The sequence below is a fragment of the Apteryx mantelli genome, chromosome Z (assembly GCF_036417845.1).
Source record: "Apteryx mantelli isolate bAptMan1 chromosome Z, bAptMan1.hap1, whole genome shotgun sequence".
Taxonomy (NCBI): domain Eukaryota; kingdom Metazoa; phylum Chordata; class Aves; order Apterygiformes; family Apterygidae; genus Apteryx; species Apteryx mantelli.
In genome coordinates, this window is record NC_090020.1 from 63355183 (window position 1) to 63382587 (window position 27405).

Consider the following 27405-nt stretch of genomic DNA (forward strand, 5'->3'; position numbering starts at 1 on the left):
GCACTATAGCAAATAATAAGCAAATTTGAGCCTTATTTTATGTATGTTGGCCAATAATTCATCAACTTCGCAGGATGATAGGTAGCATATTGCCTGAACAATGCATTGAAGTGACAATCATTAGATCTAAAATGAGTTTTTCAACTCACTTCAGTTGACCAGTGTATCATCTTACACAGAAATTTTCACTTCTCTTCCTCGGGCTACTTGTTTGTCATATAGTATACATTGAGACAGGGACAATCTTATACTGCATTCGTGTGTATGGCATAGTGGGAGCCCAGTATCAAGAGAGGCTCACAGATGCTGCAGCAGAATCTTCTGGGCACATTCTGAAATCTGATTTAACCCAAATCAGTGGAAATAACATGCCAAAATACATTTGCTCTCTGAAAAAGGGCTTCCAGTCAGAAAAGCAGAAGTTGAATCCAGCCTATAGGATCCATCTGAGTTGGATCCAGCCTTAGGAGTCTGATGAAAAGGTAAACTGTTGACTAATGAAATAAATAGGCAGATCAAAGGCTCATTTGCACAGTAATGAGGCACACCTACAAGTACCCCTGAAATGAGAAAGGGAATAAATCTGAAATCTGATGCATAAAAGGCAGAAAAGACAACAAAGACTCCGAAAGAGTCCACAAGGACAAAATGAGGGGGCGGGAGAGGGGAAATTCCCTCAGAGCAGTGGAGTACAGGTACAAAGAGTTGTCAGGAGGGGCCCAGGGCTCCAGGGTCATCAGGGCTGTAATTCAGAATCCGTTTTTTTCTGTAGAGAAAACTCTAGTAGTAAGTTAGTCAGACTGATATGCCAGATGCATATATAAAAAGGAAAAAAAAAAAAAGACTATACAATTTAATTGCATTAATACATTGTCAGGTGGTTTCCAGGAAAACTGAGTGCAAGTCTGCATTACCTTTCCCTGGAAGTTTTGCGCCCAGCTCTTCACCTTCTTTACCACGTAACCCTTGTATCCTCTCAAAGAGCACTCCCAAGACACTTGATTTTAACCCTGCTCCTTAACTTAGTCATGCCTTCTCAGCTATTGAAACAAGTTAATTTACATCAGACAAAAAGACTACTTATCTTTTTAGGAAGGAGCCACTAACTACCCATAGCCTTTTGGGATTTCTTGGATACACCCTAGCCATACAAACAATCCAAGAAGTGAACCAAGAGCACATTTATATGATTATTTAAAACTAAAAGCAGTTTTCCCAATTATTTTACACAGCAGCAAGTCTCCTTCTGTCCTCATTTCTGTTCTCTCAGTGAATGAAAAGTAGAATAACTGACAGCCACACAGAGCAGAGCCAAAGCAATACAGCATTTTAATCCTTTGTACAAATACTTAGCCTAAAGTCTAATGTCTTAGCCTAAAGCTCTTATTTCAAATACCTTTATGAATAAACCAGTCCTGCAACACAATCCACTAGAGCAGACCTCTGGGCACCGAGATGCAGGGAGCCAGGAAACACAAGTAAGCTTTTACTAATAGATACTGATAGAGGATAAGGTCCTGCAGAAACTATAGAAAAATAAAACTGTGTTATGGGGAATTTCCTATATATTAAATAAATCAGTTACACACAACTTTAAAGAGCATTAGTTTATTATCTATTCTCCATGTGTTACTCAGAAACAGTCTAATTATATACAAAAATTTGGAATGTTGAATAAATGCTGATCAATAAAAACATCATTTCATAGCTGTTGACAAGGGAATATTTCTAAACAAAAACAAAATAATCATAAAGGTTTAACTGTGTGTTGCTTATTGCTATGTTTGTGTTCATAGAATGCTTTCAAGTATATACACTTTTTTTTTTAACTCCAGTCCAAAAAAGAAACTCAGAAAAATATTTACACAATAAATATGTGGGAGATTTCATCTTTTCACTATATCAGTTGAACTGATTCTTTAATGAACTATTTAGAAAGAATTAACAGAGTTTGCATCAACTCATTGCCATGCTGAGTAACTTATGCTGCTGACAGATTTTATTCTATTCAAAATGTAGTTTAAGATGCATTCAAAATGAAAAGTGCTGATATGGTTTCTCCTCCTGCTGAATCCTGGCTGTACTAATTCAGGAGACATCTTCCTCCCACTCTCTGCAAAATCACATAGATTGACATTTATTTATTTACCTTTACACACAGACACTGAAGGAACAAACACATTTCAACCCATTAAAAACTCCAAGGTTTACTGAGTAAAATCAGCATAATCAATGTTTTATTTGATGGTTAATTTGCTCATTTACTGAAGACAAACTTTGGCCAAGTACTTCCACAAGAAGTACTAAACTTCTTGCTGTAAATCTCTACTCCTACACTTCTACCATAGCCAAACGGGTTTTGGTAGCATTTTCCTGCAATACATAACTCTGCAAACTAAGTGACACAATATAGTTTAAAACTTCTGTTAACATTAAAGCAAAGTAGAACACAGTATAATTCCTCAGTGATATTTAAAATATACTGCAAAATTTATATAAAGTCCATCCAAGATCAGTAAAGAATCAGTTCTGCTTTTTGAACTTTTCCCTTCCCGAAGGTACAGGTTATGTATAAGACCAAGTTAATTCAGGACTTGTCTGTATGCATTCCCTTTAAAAGGCAGCGTGTGATAAAAACAACATGATCAGAAGTAATGAAGATGTGATGTGAACATTTTGCATTTTCAGTAAAAAAATATAAACTAAACAACAACAACAGACATCTTAGAAGGGGAATACTGAAGCCTGCCATTATATAGCTATATTTCTCATTCTTTTCTTTAGAGATTAACAGCACACAAAATAAGTGAAGTTTATCAAAATACAGCACATTTCTGCTAATATATCAAAAAAATCATTTCCTATGTAAATATTACTGAAAATCAACTAAAAAGAATTAAAATATACAAAGAGTTGTTAAAGGGTTTCAGTTAAAATTAGAACTATACACAGTACAATAAGCAATAGTTAACATCTTTGAAAGAAGTGCAATAATATTGGAGTTCACTTACTTAAAAAGTACTGCCTGTTTTTTACCGCTAGCTATGTATAATTCCTTTCCCTTCCAGCTCATTTTCCCAAAACTAAAGGAGGCTGGTGTTTTTGCTAGCTTTATTAAAAGCATTCATTTTTGTACATAAGGGTTGAAAAAAAGCAACTTATACCAGTTTCAAACTACCAACTTATATGTAATTAAAAATGAACTGCAATAACTAAATATTGCTCCAATGACAGGCTAATCATTAGCCCTGATTAAAAACAGTTATTGGTCTTCTATGGCACTTTTCCCTGGTCCATAACAACCGTGTGTTAATTATCACTGCAGATTATGCAGTCTCTATTCAATTACAAAGGAGAAAGAGAAAAATAAAGTTAATGTTTCTGGTAAACAAAATTAATAAAAGCATAATTGAATATTTTATACAGTAATAAGGAACAAAGGCAGCCTGTGGTAAATCACTATTATATTAATATAGTTAGAAACCCTTTAATGACTCTGAAGTGTCTAGTTCACATTTAAAGTTACCTGTAGGAACAGCCCTTTAAGAAACATCCTTATGAACTGGTGGGTTGCAAGAACGCTCTCCCTTTGCTCCTTGGCTCCCCACAGCAATTCTCCATCACTATTCAAAGTTTCACAAACTTGCTTTGGTTACCTAGCTCCACACATATGGTCTCCTTTTTGATTAACAAGGTAATGCAAAGGCCAAACAAAATCAAGATGACATTCATAACCCTTCCTGCATCTTTCACTTTGTGTGTTTTTAGATGTATATTACAGGCAACAATCTTAAAAACTGGCCATTTCAGTTTCATTTTTAAAATCTGTAAGATTAAAATGGAGTACTTTTTATAAAGATAAAAGCATCACCATTTGCACAAAATTGGGGATTTCCATGGCAGAGAAAAACCTCTGGGCACATTTCCACAGTACAGTTGAAAAAATTATGTATGCAAAAAAAAAAAAAAAAAAAAAGAGACCCTAAACTTGAATTGCATATGGCAAATGAATATTCAATGACTACATTAAGAACAAATCCTGTAGAAGATCACAAATTTGTAATTATAGTCTTCCTAAAAAACACCGTAAGCTTTTATTGCATTTTCTATTGGTAGACGTACACTCCAAAACTAAACACACTTTCATCACTCTTGATTCCAGATTTAGATAGCAAATAGTTGTTTCACCTGGCCTTTATTCTGTCCAACCAGCACCACCTTCCATCTACCCATTCATCTATACAACAAGCACATAGCAAAGCCAACGTTTCATATCTCCTGTCCACATCTACAGAAGTGGTTTCACTAATGCATTAATATCTGGTGAATAAAAATAAAGGCAATAAACAGCTACAGGACAGACAGCCCTGCCATCTGTCCACTGGCTACAACGTAGGCTTCTCAAAGCCTTGCACAAAGTTTAGTAATGTGTATGAATTTCCAAAAATAAACCTACCATCTGTACAAAAAACAACACAGGTTTGTTCTTGGAGGAGTGATCCTTAGATTGCTATAATGCTTAAAAACAAGTTTATTCACCATATGCATTTCCAAAATGATTTCCTGCACATTCTGTACAGTGGTTTTTCCCCCTTTAACCACAAGTTCAATATTTCATCTCCTGTACAAATTTTGATCATAGTTCCAGTCCCTTTCATATATAAAAATAGTCAAAATATTCAGTTCCCCATAAGTCCTTCGATGAATCTTGTTGGCTTTTTCCCCCATATCCACAGTATTTATGAAGAAGAAACCTCTCGTACAACGATGAGTTCCACTGCATTCTGAAAAGTCTTTAGCAAAGATACTGCTTGTCCATGATCGATATTGATGAAGCTGTATCCATTAGCCTAAAAAGAATTGAAAATAGCAGTTTCATATTTCACAGTAGTTTACTGAAGCTTAAACTACGATTAAAATAACCAATTTGTTAATGAATGTAGGCAATAAAATACTGCAGATTTGCACAGTATGATGCTATTGATGAGTAGAACATGCTGCAGGCTACAAGAAATGAAACTATTCTGTTAGCCTTGGAATAATTTTGCCTCAAAGATATGAAATACACGTGCAAATAACTTCCGTCTAATTCCTGTTACTGTATGGAGGTCTGGAAGTTTCCCCCCACCAGATGTCTACACCAATAAGAGAACTAGGACCTGAAGCTGGCTTTCTCATTCCACTAGTGAGAAAGAAAAACACGCGCAGAATTATTTAATTATCCTGAAAAATACAATCTTTTAGTTGGAACAACTTGACCTTAATTCAGTTTTTTGTATGCTAGCTGGCTTTTTCTTATGTTGGAGGGATTATGCTGTGTTTCCAACCTGCTTTTGTTTTAGAAACTCTTCATGCTAGGTTGCAATTTGAGATACTAATGTATTTTTTTGAGAAAAACTGAAATGCAGTAAGTCTAACTCTATAAACATTCTCTAACTAGGAATGTGGTGAATAATTTTATGATAAGACTAGCTCTCCAACTTGAAGGTTGGCTACAGCACCGTTTGAATGTCCTGTTAACCAGCTTCCACAAGACAACGAAGGCTTATACAATCACACTGTCCTTTTCCTTGATCCCTCCCCAAATAACTTCTGAACTCTTTAGACAATTTCAAACGAATCTGACTCAGAAGAGGTCTGAAAGGTACCGACTGCCTCGAGAAGAACTGCAAGGCTGCAGCCTGGAAGCCGCGGCTCCTGAAACAGTCTGTTTGCTCTCCTGCCCCGAGAAGGCTGGGGGCTCTGGCTCAGCAAACAGGCAGCTTCTGCCAGTGCCTGCCCACGTGCAGCCCATCAGCTTGGGGAGAGGCAGCGAAGAGGGACAGGAACTGCGGGATGGAGGGGTGTAACAACAAGGTGCAGCTGGGGAAAGGGGTTGTGAGGGGCAATGTCTGGCGCTCAGACAACACAATATTCAGAATACTGCACAGGAATGACAAGTTCAGTAACTGAGTGACTGCAAAATCCTCATGGACATGCTCACATTCCATCTTGAACAACAACTTTAGGACTATTTTTGTCTTTATAAGTGTGAAAACTGGTCACAATTTGAAAGATGAGCCAACTGATTAATGCTTCAGTCTGTATCACCTATCCTAATGTTAGTGGGAAGGAAACCCAAAGCATCATCCCAGTGTACAAAAATGCTTCTGAAAAAGATACTGGCAATCTATAGAGAACTTAAGCATTCTGCTCTTGGAAAAAAAGCAAACTAAAAATGAACTGGTATATTAGACAGGCTTTTTAATTAGATGACAACAATACCTGAATTATTTTATCTCCAGGCTGCAATAGCTTAGATGCTGGTCCTTCTGGTTGCACTCTGGTTACAAATATACCCTTGAAAAACAGAGGTGGAAAACATTTTTGACAGTTTACTTCACAAATAGTATGGTAGCATGAAACTGATATAATTCAAAACATTATTTCAATTTTCCATTTCAAGTAGAAGAGCATGTAACACTATTTTACAGATCTATTTGCTTTTGTGACTGCCATGCTTTTCTGACATTAAATCCTGGAGAACTGCTTTTAAAGAAGTACTGAAGGGCAAATTTTGATCTGCCTGATGTTTAACTCAAGCCTTTTTTTTTTTTTTTAAAGCAGATGTATACATCAAGATGAATTATCAACCTCTGGAAATAAGGTTGCAGGCTAAATCATATTCTCTTTTAGAGGCTTCCTAATTGTAAGCCCCATAATTCACTTATCTGGAATCTGTTGCCTGATGTCTGAAGACTATAAAAACCACTCAGCTAGAGTCATTGTCTGGATTGTCACATAGCCGCAGTGCTCACCTACCCTCTTGATTTGCCATAGTCATATGTCTTCACTTCTCTCCTACCAGCTACCAGTTTTGTTTTTAAACACTGAAAACATCTGCTGATCATAATGATTTTAAAAACATGCATTAGTATAAAATACTCACATCATCTTCAGGTCTGAACGGATTCCCTCTACCGCCAACTCCTCCTGATATACTAAATCCAAGCTCAGGATCCTTGTCAATTCTCACTCGAATCTGATGTTACAACCAAAGTTAGAAGAACTGGCTGAAAACTTACACCCAAAGCTGATGAAACTAAGTATTCAGATGAAGAAAAACTTTTAAAGAGAGAATTATGCAAAAACTTGTTCTTTCTCTTCCCTTGTTCCTTGCAGCTGAATTTTATCAAATCTGGCTCCTGTTTCACTTTAAGTTCCACACAGCTAACATTGTCCCCCTTTTCTCTTGCCAGAAGAGCACACTAGTAAACCTATTTTGCACAAAACTTGGAGATTCTCATTCTAGTACGGAATGAAAACAAAGAGCTCAACATTTTCTGTAAGGCAAAAGAATTACAGAGGAAACAGCCCATCTCCAAGAACAGAAAGAATGGTGCTCACAGTGCAAGGACCATTAAGAGGTATGTGAATTTCTTACCCTCATCTGTCTGCCACAGACAAAATTGGTAATTTTCAGGCACACATCAGGCGCTCAGATTGTTTTAATCCTGGCTTTTATTTAGGGTTGCATACTACTCTGTTTGCTATTGAACCATTCTGGGCAGCATTGAATAGATGCAAAGTACTCTGAACTGCTTTGCTACTTTGCATTTTTCAGTTATTACATAAATAGTGAGTTGGTGATCAATAAATGTAGTGAAGAAACAATTTCTATCTCTGTAAAGACAGGGAAGCGTAGATTTCTGGTACGTTCTCACAAAAATCTACCACATTTAAATCTCTTTAACAATGTGCACGTGAACAGGAAAAGAGCTCAAAACCAGAAGGAATGTGATTTCAACAGCAGAACTGCACTGAGCTAGCATTGTCTGCTGCTGGAGTTAAATTCCTAAACAATTTCGGTCACCATCTACAGAGCAGCAGTAATGAACAAAAAACAATGTAATCATTTGCTGCTACTAATAGACAGAAGTCATACATCCAAGTTACATTTTATTCTTACCTCTTGCTTTACCATTTCATGGCTTTGTCTGGGAGAACACTGGGATTGTGCATAGGGAGGTTGGTGGGCAACTTTCAACATCAGATAGTCAATTAATTGTTCTCTAGATGGATGTCTCACCACTGATGATTGAGGGAGATGATGGACTTGGCTGTAGTTTGCCTGCGGTCTTTGAGGCTGGCACATCTGTCCATTTGTCAAAGGTATCTGAATAAAACATGAATGCCCTTTAAATCATATATTTTATGAGCAGTAAGCCTCAATTCTTCCTTAATTATTTCAATATTTCTCATGCTTGACCACTTTTAATTTTAGGAGCATTACTAGAATTACTATTCTGGATCATGTACAGTTGCACTCAACTTTTATTATAGTCATCAGTTCTGACCACCTGAGAGCAAATCTGAAGAACAAGAACTTTGAGCACTCATCTGCTAGAACAGACTAGACAAACTCTTCTTTGCTTTTAGCATGTTTAACTGAGTTATCTCAACCATTTTTTTCTGGCAGTGCAACTGACAGTATTGCTATTTAGTTGATATAACTATAGCTTTCACTTTTAGTGCGTGAGTTTTCAGAAATTTTTGTGACAATTTCAGAAGATCATACATAACTTTAAAATCCCACACAACTAATAAACAGAAATTATATGCTCACGGAGCATCTTTGGGTGACCACAAGAAAACCTTCTAAGCAAATTCATAACGAAGTTCAAGATTTTAATGTCGAAACTGTAATAAGGATATTTCCAACAAATGTTATTCTTTTGTTAGAACATGCCACTTAGATTTGGTACACTGACAGCAAATAGCAGTAAAATTCACAACTGTAAAGACATACAGTGCATTTGAATCATTTCGCTAAGAATGATGCTGCAGGCAACATTTTTTACTGAAGCCTCCAATTTACTGTTTGGCACCGGAGCTCTGTGTTGAAATGGGCAGCTTTTTCCCTCCTCACCTGAAGGCCTCACGCACTTACCCAGTTCAAACAGTTCATCTTCCCCCTAGAATTCCCACATTCCAAAAACGCTAGAATTCCAAGTTACACATTTTTCTGCCTACCACCATTATCTCACTAGTTATAGGATAAAAAGATCTTAAAATACTCTAATTTTCAATATGATAAATAACTGCATGCAAATTTCAACCTTTAACTATGCTATGTGAACAGACATATATCAGAACCTACTCATTAACATGAGTTTCTGTATCAAAGTGATTCTGAAAAATGGGAGAGTGGAAATATTTTTCTGACCTTATTTACAAATCAGATGTATTAAAATTACAAGATTTTCCACTGCCTTTTCTGAAAAATCTAAAACATGATGGGAGAGTAACTACTGTTTGTTGCATGGTCAAAGATAGAAAGTTTACACAGGCCACATATATCAACAACTACGCAATTTCCCACTATCCAGTATGTTTGTAGAAATGCAAATGAAGTTAATAAATGTTAAAACAAATCTATTGCTGCACCATAATAAATTACAAACACCCATTTATTTTTACTGTAATAAGTGCTGGCTGTATAGATAGTCCTTAAAGATGCATACAGAATGTCATCCTACCAAATCTAGCTTATCACATGAATTTCATCACAACAAATTTAAAGTTTTTTTTTAAAAGGTTTCATCAACTTTTGATTTGCTTTCCTAAAACCATTTGCCATATTCTGATTTCCACTTACAGCAGTGTCTTATGCTGTAAATTTCTTCTTTCAAAGTCTTTGCTGAGGAAAAATGAAAACCACCCCCCATATAGTTAACAACTTTGTTTTCCAGAAAGAGAATGCCATTTCATTTATGCCACCTCTAAATACTGGTGTGAAAGTCAAATCCTGCTTTATGTTTTAAATAAGCCCCAGTTCCAACTGCTGTCTTTCCAGCAAACGTTTCTATAAATGGCAATATATCCTATCTATGGTGTCACGTAGCTAATTACCTGCACAGCTACTTTCTTCATGCTGTCTGGAGGAACATCTTTGAGGCTAAGTGTGGCAGATGAGTAATTCTGCTGTCCCGAAATGAATACCTCATCTTGGCACTGTTCTCCTGGAGTAGAAGCCTGGGGATGCTTTAAACAGAATGAAGAAGTAAAGAAGAATGTCTTCATACTGTCAAACAACTAAAAATTTTTCTAAAGAAAAAAGCCAATAATAAGACATTTTAAGGACTTTATTGTTCTCTCTTATATGAATGACTAGCATAGTGTTTATATAGAAAATGTAAACCTTGCCAGCCAAGACCTCACACCCATAAAATGTTGCTGGACATTTACAAAAATTTGCAACTGCAGAGAGGCCTTTGATTACCAATACGTTGTTAAGAAAAGCTAATAAATGTGAAAGATTGCCCATTCAAGGATCCACAGGGTTAACAGAATTCTTCCATTGACTTTATGCTGCTCACTATGGATACCATAACATCACTCAGGATGCTTAGGATTAAGGAATTGTTTCCTAATATTTTCTTACAAATCAAAATATCCATTTTCTTGAATGCCCAAAATATCTTACAATATAGATTACATCATCAGAATTTGTTTGGGGGAAAAAAGCATAATACAATTTTTGTTCAAACCTGTATCAACCTAAGTTAAATTCAGAATGATAATCTCTTGTTCACAATATAAAAATGTCTGGTTTTGTCCTCCTACATATGTGTTCAACCATACACAAGAGCCAATTAGCAAACTATTTCATGGCATTAAGCTGAAAAGCCTTGTAGTAAGGGTAAGGCATATGAAGTGAAAACAGTTCAAAGTATTTGATTTGGTGCCTATAAAAAACATCCAGCACAACTATACTCTTTTTATTAGAACCATTGTCTATACATAAAGATAAGGCTTCACCAATTTAAAGGAGATCTCTCACAGTTTACTCATTCCCCCTCTACGTATTGCAATAGCCTCCTGTAGGTACTCACTCGAACAACGTGCACACCAGAACCTCTTCCGTCTGCAACACTCAAGGCAACACTACCCTGGCTGCCATGCAGATCCCTAGAGCTGCCATAGTGAAAGCTGCTAACTGCAGCGTAATTGGAATTAAAGGACCTAGACAGCATGCTCTGAATAAAGAGGGGACAGATTTAACAGAGATTAGTGCAGCATGCATAAACCACAAGACATGTTATACATAGACTAATACAGACATATTCCATTGTCATGCAAGATAAATACCATGCAAACAAAGAACAGTGCCACTGTGATGTATAAAAAGCAACTCAGTGACCCCTATTTACCTTTATTTACTGTAAATCAGCATGCGACCAACAGTTTACATATAGAGTTACATGTAAATAAAGCCATTCACATGTATGTGTATCTGGAAAAACAACATAGGTGCATGGCTTATCTAAATTTCTAGGTTTTCACTGAATTTCCAACATATCAGAGATGTTGGCAGAAGCAGAAGCTGACAGTCAAGACGCTCACCTGTGGAAAACTATTTGATTTTCTGTTACTATTTTGCCTCATTTTTCTCTACTACTTGTACAGTACAAATAAAAATTTATCTGGAAATAGGAATTTGGGGGGTTAGCTGGGTTTTCTTGTTATTAATACAATGTTGTCAATGTCTACCAGGCATTTCAGTAACATCCCATTCAAGAAAGTGAACAAGCCTCATTTAAACAGAGAGGCTTGTAGAAGCCTTGGAGGCCATTCCTCGGTGACTGTAGGCAACCAAAAGGGTAACCTAAGCTCAAGAACAGATGTGATATCGGTTTGATTTTGAGCTACATTACCTTGCAAAACTGACATCTGCAATATTGGTGAGAGCATTAGAAAGAACAGCAGTAGACACATTACTATCTTGCCACCCTGCACTTTTGTAGTTGTATGGACAAAGCAAAAGATGGTACAGAAGTAAAGGAAAATCCCCTATATCCCACCTGACAAATGAAGTAGACCTATCTTAAAACGGTGACAAGACCCATGGTGACAGGGGTATATTAATATTAAAAGATACACCACGAAACATCAAAACCCAGCAAATCCAAAGCTTTTTCTTTTTATAAAGTTTCTAATTTTTTCCAAGTTAAAAAAAAATCAGAAAAATTCAGAACACACATCATTTGACTAATATATTTCAACAACTTTTACATGAATAAATGCATTTTGGGGTTTGGCTGTTGACCACATATACAATTCTCATTTTCAAAATATTCACTAGTCACCTGGCAGACTTTTGCTCTTTCCGACTAGCTTTATCCTGTGAAACTAAAGCAACTAGTTCAATAATCAAAATCACATGCCTCTGCATATTCATACTTCTCAGATGCCCTGGTACCAGTCACTGGAAACCCCCTCAAGGAACAGTATTTACTGATGCTACTTGGCTGTTCTTGGTCAAGGTTACCTTTACTTTGGATAGCACTCACCAAACATTGAGCGAGAGGCTTCATTCTCCCCTTCTATAAACCTACACTGTTCTCCAGTCAATGAGTTTTTCAAGTGTCCAGGTGAGGCTCTAGAAGCTTTTCCCCTCTTAGGGGTGGGGGAGGGAAAAACTGTACTCAGCATTCAAATCTCTTTACTGAACGTTCAGTCTGAGCTTACTGCTACTCTGAGTTTCAGTTCAAAACACCCAGGTGAAACTGCTAAAGCCACTTTTCCTTACTGCCTCAAGGCATCTTCCTACATCTTCTCAAAGTCTCCTATATACCTAGCCCGGTAGCCTACTTCCTCACTTGCACAAGCAACTCCCTGAAGTCGTCTTACAGTAAGCTCTTTTCAGGGGCTCCTGTATCTCTGAATTTTCTGTTAACGGCAACAAGACAGACAAAAATACAAGGAATGCATAGTCAGACTAAAAGTTATTTTCTGAAAGTCTCTCCAGAAGCCCGTTCTACTAAAAAGACCCCTAGAAATCCATCAGATCTGCTCTTCTCTAGAGATGACCCAAAGGGAAGTCCACATCTAAAGAGAATTCACTTTGTCAGAGGCAACGAGAAAACCACGCCAGACATGTTCAGTGAACAGTGACAATTTAAATCCTTTGCACAAAGGAAGTCTGACCACCAAAAGACACACAACAGAAACACTTTCATTTCTGCATTGAGGTTGATCTGAAATAGGACACCGAACTTCGCCATAGTTTGTAGGTATGTGAACTGATCCATCAGGGATTAAGGTTTCACTTAACTCAGGTTAGCGAGCTTTAAGGTAATTTCACTGACTCTGTCCTTCAGTGATAGTCTGAGAGCAGTTTTATTCAAGGGTTTATAAAATCTCCTGTCTTGGTAAAGATTTTCTTTCCCCAGATACAAACAGTGGCATGTGCAAATGAAGTAGGGAAGACATGAAAAGTACTGAAAACACCATTTTTCTCCTTCTCTATACTGGGCACGGTGCCTCAGAATGGGCATTTCTACATTAGAAGTACCCCACAAGCATGAACTGGACATAACAAATACTGTTAGAAATTATGTAAACAAAAGCTTTCTTATAACTTCAACACAAGAAGATATTCCCAGCGATAAATCTAGAAATACTCATCCTCTACCTATTTTAGCTAAAAATAATGGATGGGAGCAACTGAGACATTTGACACAGAACGGTATCCACTAACTTTGCATCTCATCATGAGCACAGTGAAGGTTGAACATTTTTAAGGAGCTTTCTGGAGACTGCTGCATCAGAGAAGACACTTCCAGAAATGTGAATAAGCAGATGCCACAAAAAACATAGATTTTTACTCCAATTTATTAAAAATTAAGTGTTTTTTCTAAACTTCAAATTAAATACCGTATTAATTCTAAACACCAACTGCACTGCCCACCTGCTTTGCTACGGTGCCTTAGAGCATAATGGCCTGCAAATCAAGAATTCTACAAATTCAGATATTTGAGGCTTGAAAACTCACTTCTAAACTAATATACACTAACCAATATACATGCCATGTTCCACTACATTTTTTGTCAAAATTGTGTGTTTACTAGAAATCAGTTACTCATTAGTGGCAAAGAATATGTTTTAAAAGCTATAATATATCATGCAAAAATGGCTATGTACAAAGGAACAAAATGTTCTGCATACAGATCAGGACTCAGTCAAAAATCAGCCTCTAGTGGAGTCAGTTTAGACACAGGCAGCTAGTGACATAGTTTTGGGGCTTATTTACACCCTTTTCGAGCGCTAGGAGTCAGAACATATTCTGTATTTTTTGGCTTATGAGAGAATTAACAATTTCAGAGTCCAAAGAAAGGTGTCTTCTGTGACTGAGCTTACCAAAAGCATCTACTTAGGAGCAAGAGAATAAACAGCAAAATATACCTAGGAGAACTCCCACTGGATAATATTGGAGTAACTCTTACTTAACAGTCTTAACTAGTTGTAGTCTCTGCATTTTGCAGTAATTCTGTTAAACAAAAATAAATCTCATCTCTCAAGTTACAGTTGAGACTCTTACTGGGTTGAGACTCTCATTACAGCAACAACGGCACTTTTGCTTTTTCCTTTTCCCTTCATTTTTCTATATGCTCCACAGTTCTGCAACCGGCACCTTTATTGCCGATTCTTCACGGCCCGTTGTGTGTTTGCACAATACATACCATCGCTGCAGTTCCTAGATCTACCGTACGTGTACAACGAAAAGCTTATCCTGAATCTTCAGTGAGCTCCAAGTGCCACCGACACTAGTTTAATATAACTGTAGTTCACGACAAGTTATGTTTTAGCACACGCTTCTTATTTTTATATCAACATCCTCTAAGTGCTTTTGGGGGGTAAGGGAGGGGAGAGACTCGTGATTCCCACCTCTACTATCTAAAATTCTTTAGTTAAATTTTGGACAGAAGTAGTTTGCTCAAAGTATTTTGAAACACTTGAAATGCTTAAAATGCATGCTTTTATTTAGAAATACTTCAAGCATTAAAGCAAAAAAAAAAAAAAAGCTTTGTTTGAAATCTTATGGAATTCTAATAAAACACCAATTTATCCCAAAGAAAAGGAACCTTAAGAGGGGCAGGCACTAATTTAAGTTCCTGATCCTGCAAATATGTTACCTTCATTAGGCAACAGCATTCCTGTTGAAGAATTATATATGGAGAATTTCATACAATTTAAATTCTACTCTCATAAAATGTTTGAAGGGTCAGGACTTTGTTGTTTACATTCAAGATGCACAAGAATTTCACTGTTTTGAAAGAGTGACGCATCGATTTCTGGACTCCGTAAAATATCATTACAACACAATGATGCTTCAGTAGTCCATTCACAAATGGAGAAACAAAAGAAAACCAAAATCAACATTTAAAATTAACAGCTACTGAACAGGTAGCATTCCCCTAATTTATCCTTGTCAAAATATTCTTCAGGCTATGATCTTAAGAACCTTTAAACACTCTTTTTTTAATGTGCACACAGACCCGCTGAAGTTACTTTTCTTAACATATTTAAACAAACTTGGAAAAAATCTGAGGCCATACCAATTAAAATATTTTCCATATCAGACATGTAGAGGAAAAAAAAAATAAAAAATTTGTATTTTTTTTAATTTTAAACTTATTTTGATGTCTGAATAGAAAGTAGGAATTAATTTTATGACCTCATCTCTGAGAGTTCTTTCTTAAATAGAAGGGGAGATTTCTTGCAGGGGGAGGGGGGATCAACTGTTGATCTTATTCAATTAGTTTGTCAGCATCAACTTTTATTAAGCATGTGAAAGCCCACATAACTTTTTTTTTTTTTTTTTTAATTGAGAAGGCATTATCCAATGTCATGGCCAAATACGAAGGAGATAATTTACAAAATGGCATTGCAGATTGTTTGAAGAGTTCCTTTAAGCAGTCCTCTAGCAGCATGGGTAGATAAGAAATAGAGCACTTAATTCCAGATGAAATTAGAATTGAAAGCAAGCACGCACCTGATGAACTCCCAAGAGATCCACAACAAAAAAAGAAAGTATTTGCATGTAAGGAAAGGACAGTCAGGCCCAACAACTATTTCTGCTTACTTAGCACAAGTAAACCTGATAGATATTTGCAGATAACTGTTGCAGGTATTTATTACTGCAGCTTATAGATGAAAAATTCTTCTACCACACAACAAAACATGTGCAATCCTAATGCTTTAAATAGTATTTCAGTTAAATTCCTAAAATGAAAGCTTTCAACAAGACTATGATAGAACACTACTGTGACATATTGCATATTAAATTTAGAAATTCGCATACTTTGAAAGAAAATCTGATGAAAAATATTATTGTTCTTGAAAGCTCATCCATGCACTACATTTAAGAGGTTGGGGAGGATTGCATACTTTCCAACAGCTTACATATATAACCACTAGAGAGCAGCTTGGCATTTAAAGAAACCCTTTTCTCTCTCCCACAATAAAATATGCTTTGCAACAGATAAGCAAGTTGTTTCTCCTGAAAATATGCAAAATTGCTATTTACAAATGGTCTCATGTACCATTTTCATTTTCCCTCCACCAAACGGATAGTTGTAGCTCACCAAAGCAAGCCCCTGTGCATCTGGTCAAATGGATTACAAATACCAGTTACTTGGCTGGACTCCACTGTGAATCATTTCTGCTGGACATCAACCCTTCCTATATCTCTTTTTGTGCAAATTAAATTCCTGAAATGCTTTCTCCACCCTGCAGCGGGTGAAAAGGTCTAATAAATAAAACACCAACTAGCTTCTCCAGCTGTGGCTGACAAGCAGACTTTGCTTATTTAAACGGCTTCTCCCCTCTTCCTCCTCAGTTACTAGATTTTATGAAAAAAAACAAACGAACTAGAACTTCAGGAGCATCACTTTAAAAAAACCAAACAAATAATATACTATTTCCTAAAAAGCACAGGATAGAAATAAGTATGTGATTAATTCAGTAACGGACTCATAAGTGTCACAGCAAAAGTAAATACTATTAGCCTATACTGCTGTGTATAACCACAAGCAAGGTATGAATTAAGTATGCATCACAAAGCCTCGTTTTGTACACCTGCTTTTGCCAATGCTATGACTTACAAGTTAAAAAAGAAATGTCATTTTACATCTGTGGAAGTTTTCTGTTAAAGCATTTTCCTTGTTCTTTAAATAAGAGTTCAAGTAAATACTGAAATTTCTTTCAGACTTCAAACACATTTGAAGTCTGGTTTATAGAGAAAGCCCACACAAAAAAGCTATTTTTCAATTACAAGTAGAAACATCTGAAACCATTACTTTAAGAGAAGAAAGAAATATCCAATGAATTCCTAGAATTTCCATGTTATCATATTTGCCAGCTGCCATTCAGGATCATATTCGCATTTCCTCACATTTCATAGATTAAGTCAGTCATATCCCAGAGAATATAAAATAGACACTCAGACACATACTCACTTTTTATCCCATAAGTAAATCTCAGATTGCTAACTAAAAGCTACTCTGAATCTAAATACTTCAAGGCCAGAACAAAAGAAACACCTTCTAAGTGACTGAGATGTAGATAGAAAGATAAACACACACAGACAGATAGATAAAGATTTCTAAGATACATAAAATTAGATTCACAGTTAGGAACCCCATAGCAGCTATACCATACCTCTCTAGAACGAAACCAAAATTAAGGTTTACATAAAAACCATGAAAGAAAGTATGGACAGATATAAAGGGAACCAAGTTTCATTTCATTCAAGGTGACAACACTGCTATGGGATCTACAGTAGCTGCAGATTGCAGTAACGTATTTACCATCACTCTTAATGTGTCAGATGCAGATGATATGAGAATAAACTATAGACGAACGACATTAGCAGTGCACTGAAGTTATCTCCATTGTGCATTCAAGGATTGCTGGGATTTTTGCTTTTTTTTGTTTCATGTAATAATTTATATATATATACACACACACACATATATACACACATACATACACACAGACACACACACAGAGAATGAAAGATCAGAGAAGTGCATCTTTTACTATGGCTGGAACACGGTGAGGTTTGTCGTAGTCTTGTGGGACACGTAAGGGTCCCCCACACTACAGCACAACACCTTAAAAATGAAAGTCTTAAAATATTTTGTCAGATTTCACTGAAACTTGATCACAAGAACAGGTGCTGCTGTTGTGCAGGCGTCAGGTATTAAAAAAAAACTTTGTCACCAGAAGTTACACAATTTAAAACAAACCCATCCCTCCAAATACTTGGATTTCCAAAGGAAAAAGCAGGGTCGAAAGTCATTTTTTTAACCACCACTAAATATATCTCTTTAGCTAACAAGGCTATTGAAGTGTTTAACATAATCACAAGCCAGCAACTATCTTCTTCCAAAAGAAACTAAAACAGAATGATCTATCTAGCTGGCATAATCAAAATGTTGGAGGTAATTTGGCTAGTTTACTCCCTTCCCCTCCAAGGAGAAAAAAAAGGTTCAGACTAGTGACACTGCCCTGTATTTAGTGATATTTTAAACAGATTTAGCTAGACAGCATAGAAGATTTCAGTCTTCCAGTCTCTGCTCAAATCCTTTGAAGATGCATAATTGTTGAACTCTACAAATCAGATCAAATTCTTGATAGCGTTTAAAGTACATAAAAAATCCTGTTCATCATATATAGCTGTATCCTGTGATTTCCTGGAATGAACAAGATTTTTAAGTGTTCTCATCTCACAGCAATAAATATTCATTCAGCAATCTGTCAAATATCCAACTTCAAAAGACAAGTGGCTTGAAGGCCAATATATGCTAATTACATTTTTGTTGCATTCTTCAGCAACTGATGCTGTAAACCTATGCTTCCAACTAGATTTTACTCAATTTCTTTTCCTTATTCTTAAAGTGAAGAAACAGGAAAAAAAGGCAGAACAGAAAAACCAAAAGGTATAAGGGAATATTTTAGTATAACATGAATACACTGCTGCTACGAAACCAACAAAATTTACCTGGTCTAAAAGAGCTGGCCTTTAATTTATTCTAAAGTAAGTGGACTAAGCTGGCAAATATGATGTGAAAACAACATGGACCTTTTCTTCTCGTTGGGGGAAAAGTTCATTTAAAGTCCGCCATTTGACTGCTTCTCAGATATGCAGTACAAACTTGTATTTATCCTTTTTAAGGCAGCACTAGTAATTAAAAGCAATTCAAAACATGGATTATTTAACTTCTTTCATATCCAGATGACAGAAAGGTGGAAAAAAATTTTAAATTATTATTTTTACCTTTTCTAGTTTTTTAGCTTCGATGTGTCGCAGCACCTGTTCCCTCCAGTCATGAGGGACTTTACTCTTTCCTGGAGGGTCTAACAAAGAATGCTCAGAGTTAACCCTTGGGTTTGATCTCTTTGAAGGACTAGTCCGTGAGTAATTAAAGTCACTAACTGACATAGTTCTTTCTGGTATTTCATTCACTGAAGGTCGAGCACTCTGTGGTCGGGGTACATTTGGACCATCAATGCTATATGTCCTGGCAGAAAGAGGTCTCTGATGCCCAGACATTACTGGTGGAGCTCTTCCCATTGAATGCAAATCTCTGTACGTTAAGTAGTCCCCTTCAGGAAGCTGAGCCCGCCTTGAGGGTCCAGTATCACCAACATTTACAGAAGCTGTCGAGGTTACACTGTTCTGCCTTTGAAGAGTGTTTCTGGTTGCTCCTGGGAGCAGTCTATCATTTGGTGGAACAGCCCACATATCTATATGTCTCCCAGACATCCGTTGATGAGTGTTATACGTGGAACTGGCTCGAACATTGTTATGATTGGAGAAATTCATATTGGCAGAATGCTTTACATAGCTAGGGGTTTCTGTGCTGTCAGACCTAAGCAGACGCGAAGGCGGTAAGTTGCCTTGTTCTACTTGGGTGCTTTGTTTCTGGGGCCACAGGGTGTCTTTGGCTGTTGCACTGCTGCTGTACTGAATATTATACCGGGGAGTGCAGAACATTTGTGCACCACTTGCCACTGACCCTCTCACCACATTAGCACCTTCAGGATTGTGATTTGAGTCAAACTTGAACACAGTTTTTGTAGAAGATATTAAATCAGATGATGACGACGATCCAGGAAAAACTTGCAAAGGCTGATCATACAGAAGAGTAGCAGATTTACTTCTGACTATGTTTTTTCCACCTGCACTACCAGATGCAGATTTAACCACTGTGTTTGGCTGCTGAGGTCCATTGTCATTGACAATATCATAGATTTTCAGACCACCAGTATCCATACTGGTGATGCTGTGAGATTTTACCACAGGACCACTTCTCTGTGGGGACAGATCTTCAGTGCTCTTTGAAATAGGCAGCTCAGCAGAAGAATCAGCATCAACTGTAGTGCTTCGCATTACCTCATCTTTGATAGGAGACTGTACTGCTTCCTCAGGATGTCCATTTACTTTATTTATAGGATATTTATTTCCATTTTCCAAGTGCTCATTTTCTTCTCTCATATTGTTATTCAAAAACCCCTTTACTGATGTTATTTCCTGTGGTTTTAATCTTTCTACGGGAACTGGCACTGCCTCTTCACTAGCCAGCTTATTGATATTCATGTTTATTTGGTCTAATTTGTGAGGCTCCTCAGTGGGAGTGTTTAGATCAACACCTTTTCCTATCAGGCCTAATCTTTCTTCAATGCTTAATTCATATTGAGACAAATTTGTAACCTTGTCTTGCACATTTATTTTTTCTTCTACTGTAATGCTTAATTCACCTCCATTTTGCAAAAGATTATTCAAATTTTCATCTTCTCGTCTGGAAAAAAAAAAAAGCAACTCTTGAAATAAATTCAAAATGGAAGGAATATATTCCTGTATTAAGAATGGTTTTAGCAAAATTAGTCAATATCACACACAACAGCCATACTGCATACAAAATACAGGACAGAGACCAATATACAACCAATTTATGATTTGCTATCTAACCATCATAAAAATATTATACATTCAGTTTGACAATTCTTTTTTAGGTCATTAATTATGAGATCATGTTGTGATTTCAGAAGGTTAATTAAATTCAGCACTACTGATTAAAGACAGATAAAAAGCCACAGAAAGAACTAAGTGACTCAGTCACTAAGTGAACTAAGTCACTCAGATTTCTTATCAGATTCTTCCAAGCTCCAGGACAATTTTTAGACAACTTTGTTTCTGTTGGCACTTCTTAACTAAATAGCATATTTTAACTAAAACTACAGACAGCAGCAATCTTTAAGTCCATGGTTTATAATAACTATAAAAAATTTTCAGAAACTTGTGTTAGCAATCAAATTGATCTCCAACTTTATAGAAAATAAAAACACAAAGTTTTTTAAATGGTGTATTGGAAGCATATAAAATATCAGAAGGATGAAATGATTATAACTGATTATTAGAAGAGACGGGAACCATGTTTTGTACACTAAAATTTGCCTTTTTAAAACTTAGGACAACAAAATTCAAAAAGAACTATTCATTATTTTACATTAAATAAATATTTTAAATATGTTAATATTAAAATAATGATTGATAAATTAATAATTAAAGGGACAGACATGCAATATGAAATTTTAAGTAACATACTTCTCTACTGCACTTGTTCAGTGGCATACAGTATTTTACAAACCTGATTTTGGATAAAACAGCTGCATGCGTTTCTTTGTCTGGAGAACAGAGAGAAATATCTTGGCTACTATCAGTATTTAAGGAAACAGAATCCGACATTCGAGAAGGAGAGGAACAGTTGCTGTTATTTTGATTGCTATTGTGGGTAGCTTCATCTGATAAGGAATCAGCATCTTTTAAGTCATCTGAAAGAAAAACTTGCCACTTTAGTTATAAACACATACCTTTTTAAAAATAAATGTTTAATGTGTATATGTTAGGGTGTTCAGAAATCATATCTTGTTTTTGATTAATACTTATTACAGGAAACTAACATATAACCTAACGCATTTGCAAACTTCGTATAAACTGACAAGAGAGAGACAGAGAGCGCGACAGCCAGACAGAGCGACGGTGGGGGGGGGGGGGGGGGGGGAACAGAGTGCGGAACAGATAGGGGGACGGGGAGGGGGAGCACAAGGGCGTGCCAGACAGAGCGCAAGGGCGCATGAAGAGTAAAGTGATTTTGGAGAAAGAGTTGCCACAGAGAAGTTTATTCTTAAACCTTAGGAAGTGACAGCATCATCTCTGAAAGAATTTAAACAGGAATATTGTAGCCAACAGCAGCCATAATCCACAAACAAAAACTGGGAGAGGGAGGAAATAGGGAATTTAGTTAAGATAAAAACTACTTTCTGCAATCCTTTTCTTAAAGGTTTCTTCAAGGGTGTGTTCAAGCTAACAATCCCCCAAAACACAAGCCTCTCCTCTCCCCCTCTGCTTTTTAAACTGAGGGCAAGAATCCAAGAAAATTTGGTTCATTAACACAAGTGCTTTCCCTAACGTACACTTAAGTATAAGATATTACAGAACTTTTTTCTGCTTCCATTGCTTAATTAGAGAATTGATCATCTGTCTTAAAATGCACAAATCAAATCTACTTTTATATAATTTAATCGGAAAAATAGCCATTTTAGGTCAAGAAATTATCAGAAACATACAACATTTCTATTGTTTTTTTACGGTATCTAACCTTTTTTGTTATTGCTAAGAGCTACCACTTTTGGTTGGTTCATGGAGGTTTCTATCAGCGGTGGCCGCATTTCTGCCATTTTCATCTCTTCATCAGAGGAGAGTTCTTCTGACTCCTGCTAAAGGAAAAACAGCTTTATGCTGTGCATTTTACAGAACTGCTTAAAGGTCAAGCGCTGTCTAAACTGTCACCCACCAAACTATGAAGTGTAAAAGTACAAACAAGCAACATAATGTAGGCTTACTTCTTACAGCAACTGTACTTATTTGTAGTGCAAATCAACTGAATTTATTAACTTTTGCCACTGAGTTTTCTTTAAGAAACAGCAAATGCAGAATTATGCCGTTTCTGACGAACTTCACAGGAATGACTGTCAAGTTGGTGTTAACTTCAGCTACAAGAACTACTTGGAGCAGGCAGATGCAGCCTCCGTTTCACCACCTAGGAGAGACTCCTTGACTAAATTCAAGTCAGAAAGCAGTACCCAGCATTTATCATCATCATACAATGACACAAGACTAGATCTACTGTCCAGCTATTAACAAAAAAGTGGTAAATACAGACTTAGAACATATTTCCTGTAACAGATGGGGAAGTATTTGTGTTATGGCATAACAACATTTTTCTGTTCTGCTAAGAGTGGAAATGGGGTGTAGTTTACTCCTTTTCCCTCTGCAGGTGCTTTTCATATGTTATAAGACTGCTATTGTGCATCTGCTCCCTTGCCTTCTGCCCCAAAGGTGTCAGATTTTTAGACTAAAGGACAAGAATATTTTCAGTTTTCTTTATAATTCTCTAGACTTTTGATTACTAATGTTACTTTATTATTTTTCCTTTGGACTCTATCCAACTGGTCCCCATCTTTATGGAATTTCAGTGCCCACAACTGGACATACTACTCTAGCTGAGGTCTTAAAGGAATCACCAGTTTACTCCTGCTAAGACATATCAGTGAAGTTTGCTTCTCCTCTCCTCCCAGCTGCCTACAGTGCTGACTCCCATTACGTTATTAATCACTGAACAAGGGAACACCCCATATGTTGATTAGCTGGATATTGGTTTTGCAGAAAAGAAAGAGGAACTCAAACTGAACAGCTACACAGCAGCATTACCAATATGATCTTAAGAAGGGAGAGGTATGTTATGAGAAAGGACTGAATAAGCTTGGCTTGTGTAGTTCAGCAAACAAAGATCAAGTACAGCTTAGGTTGCTGTCTTTAAGTTTACCTTACCAACCTTTTACCAAGAAGACGAGAAATTATTTAACTTCAAAAGCAACTATGGTGCAGGAATAAAGCAATGCTGAATATGTTTAAACTAAAAATCAGCAAGCTTCTAACCATAAGATGGAGCTCAGTGCATTTATGAGAGAGATTAACTGACAAAGCTGCCTGCAAGAGCAAACATGTGACTGAATTCAGTATCTATTGCCAGGCCTGTATTCCTATTATCTTCATAAAACCATTATTTTCAGTAAGATTTTGAAGGGAAAATAATATATATATTCCTTTCCTAGAGTAAAAATTTAATTCTAGTAAGCATGCTTCCTTTCACAAATGCTACAAAACCTATGTCACAGATGGCAAAAGTCTTTTGATGTTCATTTTTCTTACGAGTTTCAGAAGGTTTAACATGCAGAACCTGTTGGAGCACCAGCTTTTCCATGATACTAACTACCTGGCCAGTTCTTTGGACTGCAGCAGAGAAGGACAAACTTAACCAAAATAGCAAACACAGTATGATAACCCTCCTTTAAAAACAAAACAAAACAAAACAAACAAACAAACAACCCCCCCCCACACACTATTCTTTGCAATCAGAATATGCAGCCTGTTTGCTCTTCTCTATCACACTTCCTTTTCCCCTAGATTTTATATCAGTGTTGAAATGAAGAACTTACATGCATGCAAAGTTTAGGTATTTAGATTCAACTGTAACAGAGTTACCAGCAGGTTATCACATGAAAGTAAGGAATTCAGTACCTCTCCCTGATGGACTATGCACTGCTGTCGCCTTTACTTACTGGCATACAGCCAGCTTCATAGAATTGCTGCCACAATAGTTAAGTAACTAATACGATCTTCTGAAATCTTGTTTTTATCTAAAGAAAAATGTCAAAACCAAATTTTTCATAACATATTTAGAAGTAGGAACACGCTAGTGGAGAAAGAGCCAGCAGCAAGTACAACTGCGTGTCACAAAGCCTCCTCAGCGCAAGCACGACATACCCACGCTCCACTGCTTACGCAACACGGGCAAAAAGATCTGCTGGTGAAACTGAGAAGAAGTATTTTACTTATGACTGGCAACTGGTTAACTGACAAGTTCCAGGATTTGCCACAAGTCTCAAACACGTCCTAAATAAAAAAATATATATATTTTTTACATATTCACGACTGATTTGTTTTTTCTTTAAATCCATACATTATTTCATTATGAACTTTTTATTAGATACTTCAGCCTTTACTTATAACAGTCTGAAGTGAGAAAAATGTTGCTTTACCAACCATCTGTACTTCCAGCACTTATGAATGGCAATTTTCTGCTATTGTCAACATAAATTTTCATTGCTATCTCTCAGAGTAACAAATTTAGTTCAACACCAGCACAATTCTCTGATTGCTATGATTTTCATTGCAATGCCATACCTCAAGCGTGTCTTCATGGTTGACAATTGTTTTTGTGTTTTTTAAGGTTTTAACAAGCGCAGTCATCTGTGAATTTGCAGTGCTGTGCTCAGCTTCTGGTTCAGTAGGCTTCTGCACAGAGTTTGCTGCTGAATATTGTTTTCTCTCATCTGCTTTGTTTTTTACTGGAGCAATTTCTGAAGTCTACAGGATTAAAAATATTAGCAGAAAAACATCCTGAAAGGTTTTCAGTAAGATATGCTATGTAGAGTCAACATTATATATTTGGGGAAATTGAAATGGAAAATCTGACCTTTTAAATCATGAACTATGAAATGCACCCGGTAGAGAAAGATTTTTGTAGATTACTGAGGTACAGTTCCCTAACCCTCACGAATCTGCTTTCCAAGGGGAGAGGGCAGAGGGCATAGGAATATCTACAATGAGACATGTCAGCACCAACCAGCAGTCCCAACACCTCGCTATCGTGCTAACATCAACTTGTTAGTGACTCCTGTGCCAACTCACTACTGTTGCACTTCTAATTCATCCTGTAAATCCTCCAGGCACGAGGGTAGTGGCAAGATCCTTAGAGATCATCCTGATTTTCATTTTGAAGTTTGGCAGATAAAGGAAGATCAAAACATGACAGATGGCATCTTTCAGAAACCAAAGAAGACAGCTGAATTTTGTATTTGCCTGAAGCAAATCACTTCCCTTGTTCTTAGTGTCAGAGGAAAAATCACTGCCAGAAAACAGCCATTTATTACAAACTTTTAAAGATGTTGAAGAGGTAAATTCTATTCTTTAATTTGACATTTTTTCTTCCTAAAGCAGTAGTGGGAAGGAGAAGAGAATTAAAAGGCATCAGTGATACTCTAGATCTTTGGAAGTTCTGGAAAGTCAGAAGAGAATATTGTCTCTAACCTTTACCCCCACATCTTTCACAGAAACTGCTTGGCCTTCTCGTTTTGACTCCTTGGCAATATCTTCAGTAGATTCTTCATCCTTTAGTCTATGTACAATTGTCTGGACTGTTTTGACCATATTCTTCAGTTCATCAGGATATGGAGTTGGATATCTCTTCAGATTGCCCTCCTGCATTAAAAAAAACAATAATATTCTAACTATCTGGCTCCCCCCAAAAGGGGGGGGGGGGAGATTAACCCTCTTAGATACTCTTAAACTAATAACTGAAGACTTGATTTTCCGGGAGAGTGAAATCCACAGCCAGAGTGAGGAAAAGGATGGGGGGAAGAGGAGGCAGGGAAGCACCAAGGATTCAAAAATACATTCAGTACTAACCCGAGGTGGTGCCTCCCTTTCATCTTTGTCTTCATCACATTCAAAAGCCACCTGAGCACGTTGTTTCCTCTGTTCCTCCCACAAAGATGGATTGAAGCTTTCATTATCAGATATGAACATAACTAAAAAAAAAAAACAAACAGACTCTAGTGAGAATATGCAAATTATACAAGATAAGAATCTTCTTTTTCTTTCTTTTCCTTGGATGGGATTTATGTGCTTTTATATCTGTGCTCAAAAAGATAAGAGACTAGCAGTGCCAGAAGTTGAAGAATAACTGTGCTGTCACAGCTCTAAGAACTTGGCCATATTTTCATAATAGTAAAATCTCCATCTGTAAAGTAGAAAAAGGCTTCTTACATACAGCTGTAAGCTAGTGTGAACACTCTCATAGTCGCGACTCTTCAGCAGAAACCTCTCAGCTGTAAAATATATATAACAATATTTAGATAGATAGATAGATGGGAGGTATATGTGTGTGTGTGTTTGTACACAAAAATACCTATATAGCCTGACCTTCTGATGGGGTCTTATTAAAGAATGTAAAAGAGCATTCAGCTGATTTCATTTCATGAAAATAAAAAGGAAGAATAAGAATAATTTACTGATAAAAACCTGCATTATTACTAATCCTTAAAAACAAAACAAAGCAAAAGCTTCTTAGCAGAAGTTATACAAATGACAGAAACTTTACAGAGTACTTTTGCTTAATTTTTCAAGAAGAAAGAAATCTTTAGTTACCCACTGTCTCTTATTCTAACATATTTCCATTCATTGGTCAGGTAACAACCCAAACAGTCTAATAAATCTCCCACCGCCACCCCCAGCAATCCTATATACTTCACTAGCAATGAAGAGACTGTTCATACTATTTCTAGACATTTTAATACCTGAAATAGGAAAAATGCTTAATTATAGAGCTAGCCAAATTGGAATATTCATTGTAATATTCATTATTTTGAATTTATTAAATAAATTTGCTA

At 36.6% G+C, this 27405-nt stretch overlaps 1 protein-coding gene across 12 annotated transcripts in view; it reads right to left on the reverse strand.

The window, feature by feature from the left end:
- Positions 1-1592: 1592 nt before the first annotated feature.
- Positions 1593-27405, reverse strand: part of ERBIN (erbb2 interacting protein) — a 118013-nt gene continuing 92200 nt past the window's right edge. For 6 of the 12 annotated variants that reach the window (XM_067315208.1, XM_067315207.1, XM_067315211.1 and 3 more), the window contains 13 exons: positions 26423-26544; positions 26045-26215; positions 25139-25321; positions 24719-24847; positions 22491-22608; positions 21480-21663; positions 19106-20630; positions 10875-11018; positions 9892-10023; positions 7949-8155; positions 6929-7021; positions 6265-6339; positions 1593-4850 (listed from right to left, as the gene is read on the reverse strand). In XM_067315208.1, coding sequence (XP_067171309.1) covers positions 4740-4850; positions 6265-6339; positions 6929-7021; positions 7949-8155; positions 9892-10023; positions 10875-11018; positions 19106-20630; positions 21480-21663; positions 22491-22608; positions 24719-24847; positions 25139-25321; positions 26045-26215; positions 26423-26544 — 3194 coding nt within the window. In that variant the 3' untranslated portion in view covers positions 1593-4739. The remainder of the gene's footprint in view (positions 4851-6264; positions 6340-6928; positions 7022-7948; positions 8156-9891; positions 10024-10874; positions 11019-19105; positions 20631-21479; positions 21664-22490; positions 22609-24718; positions 24848-25138; positions 25322-26044; positions 26216-26422; positions 26545-27405) is intronic. The other 6 variants (XM_067315214.1, XM_067315215.1, XM_067315217.1 and 3 more) reach the window with 6 other exon arrangements.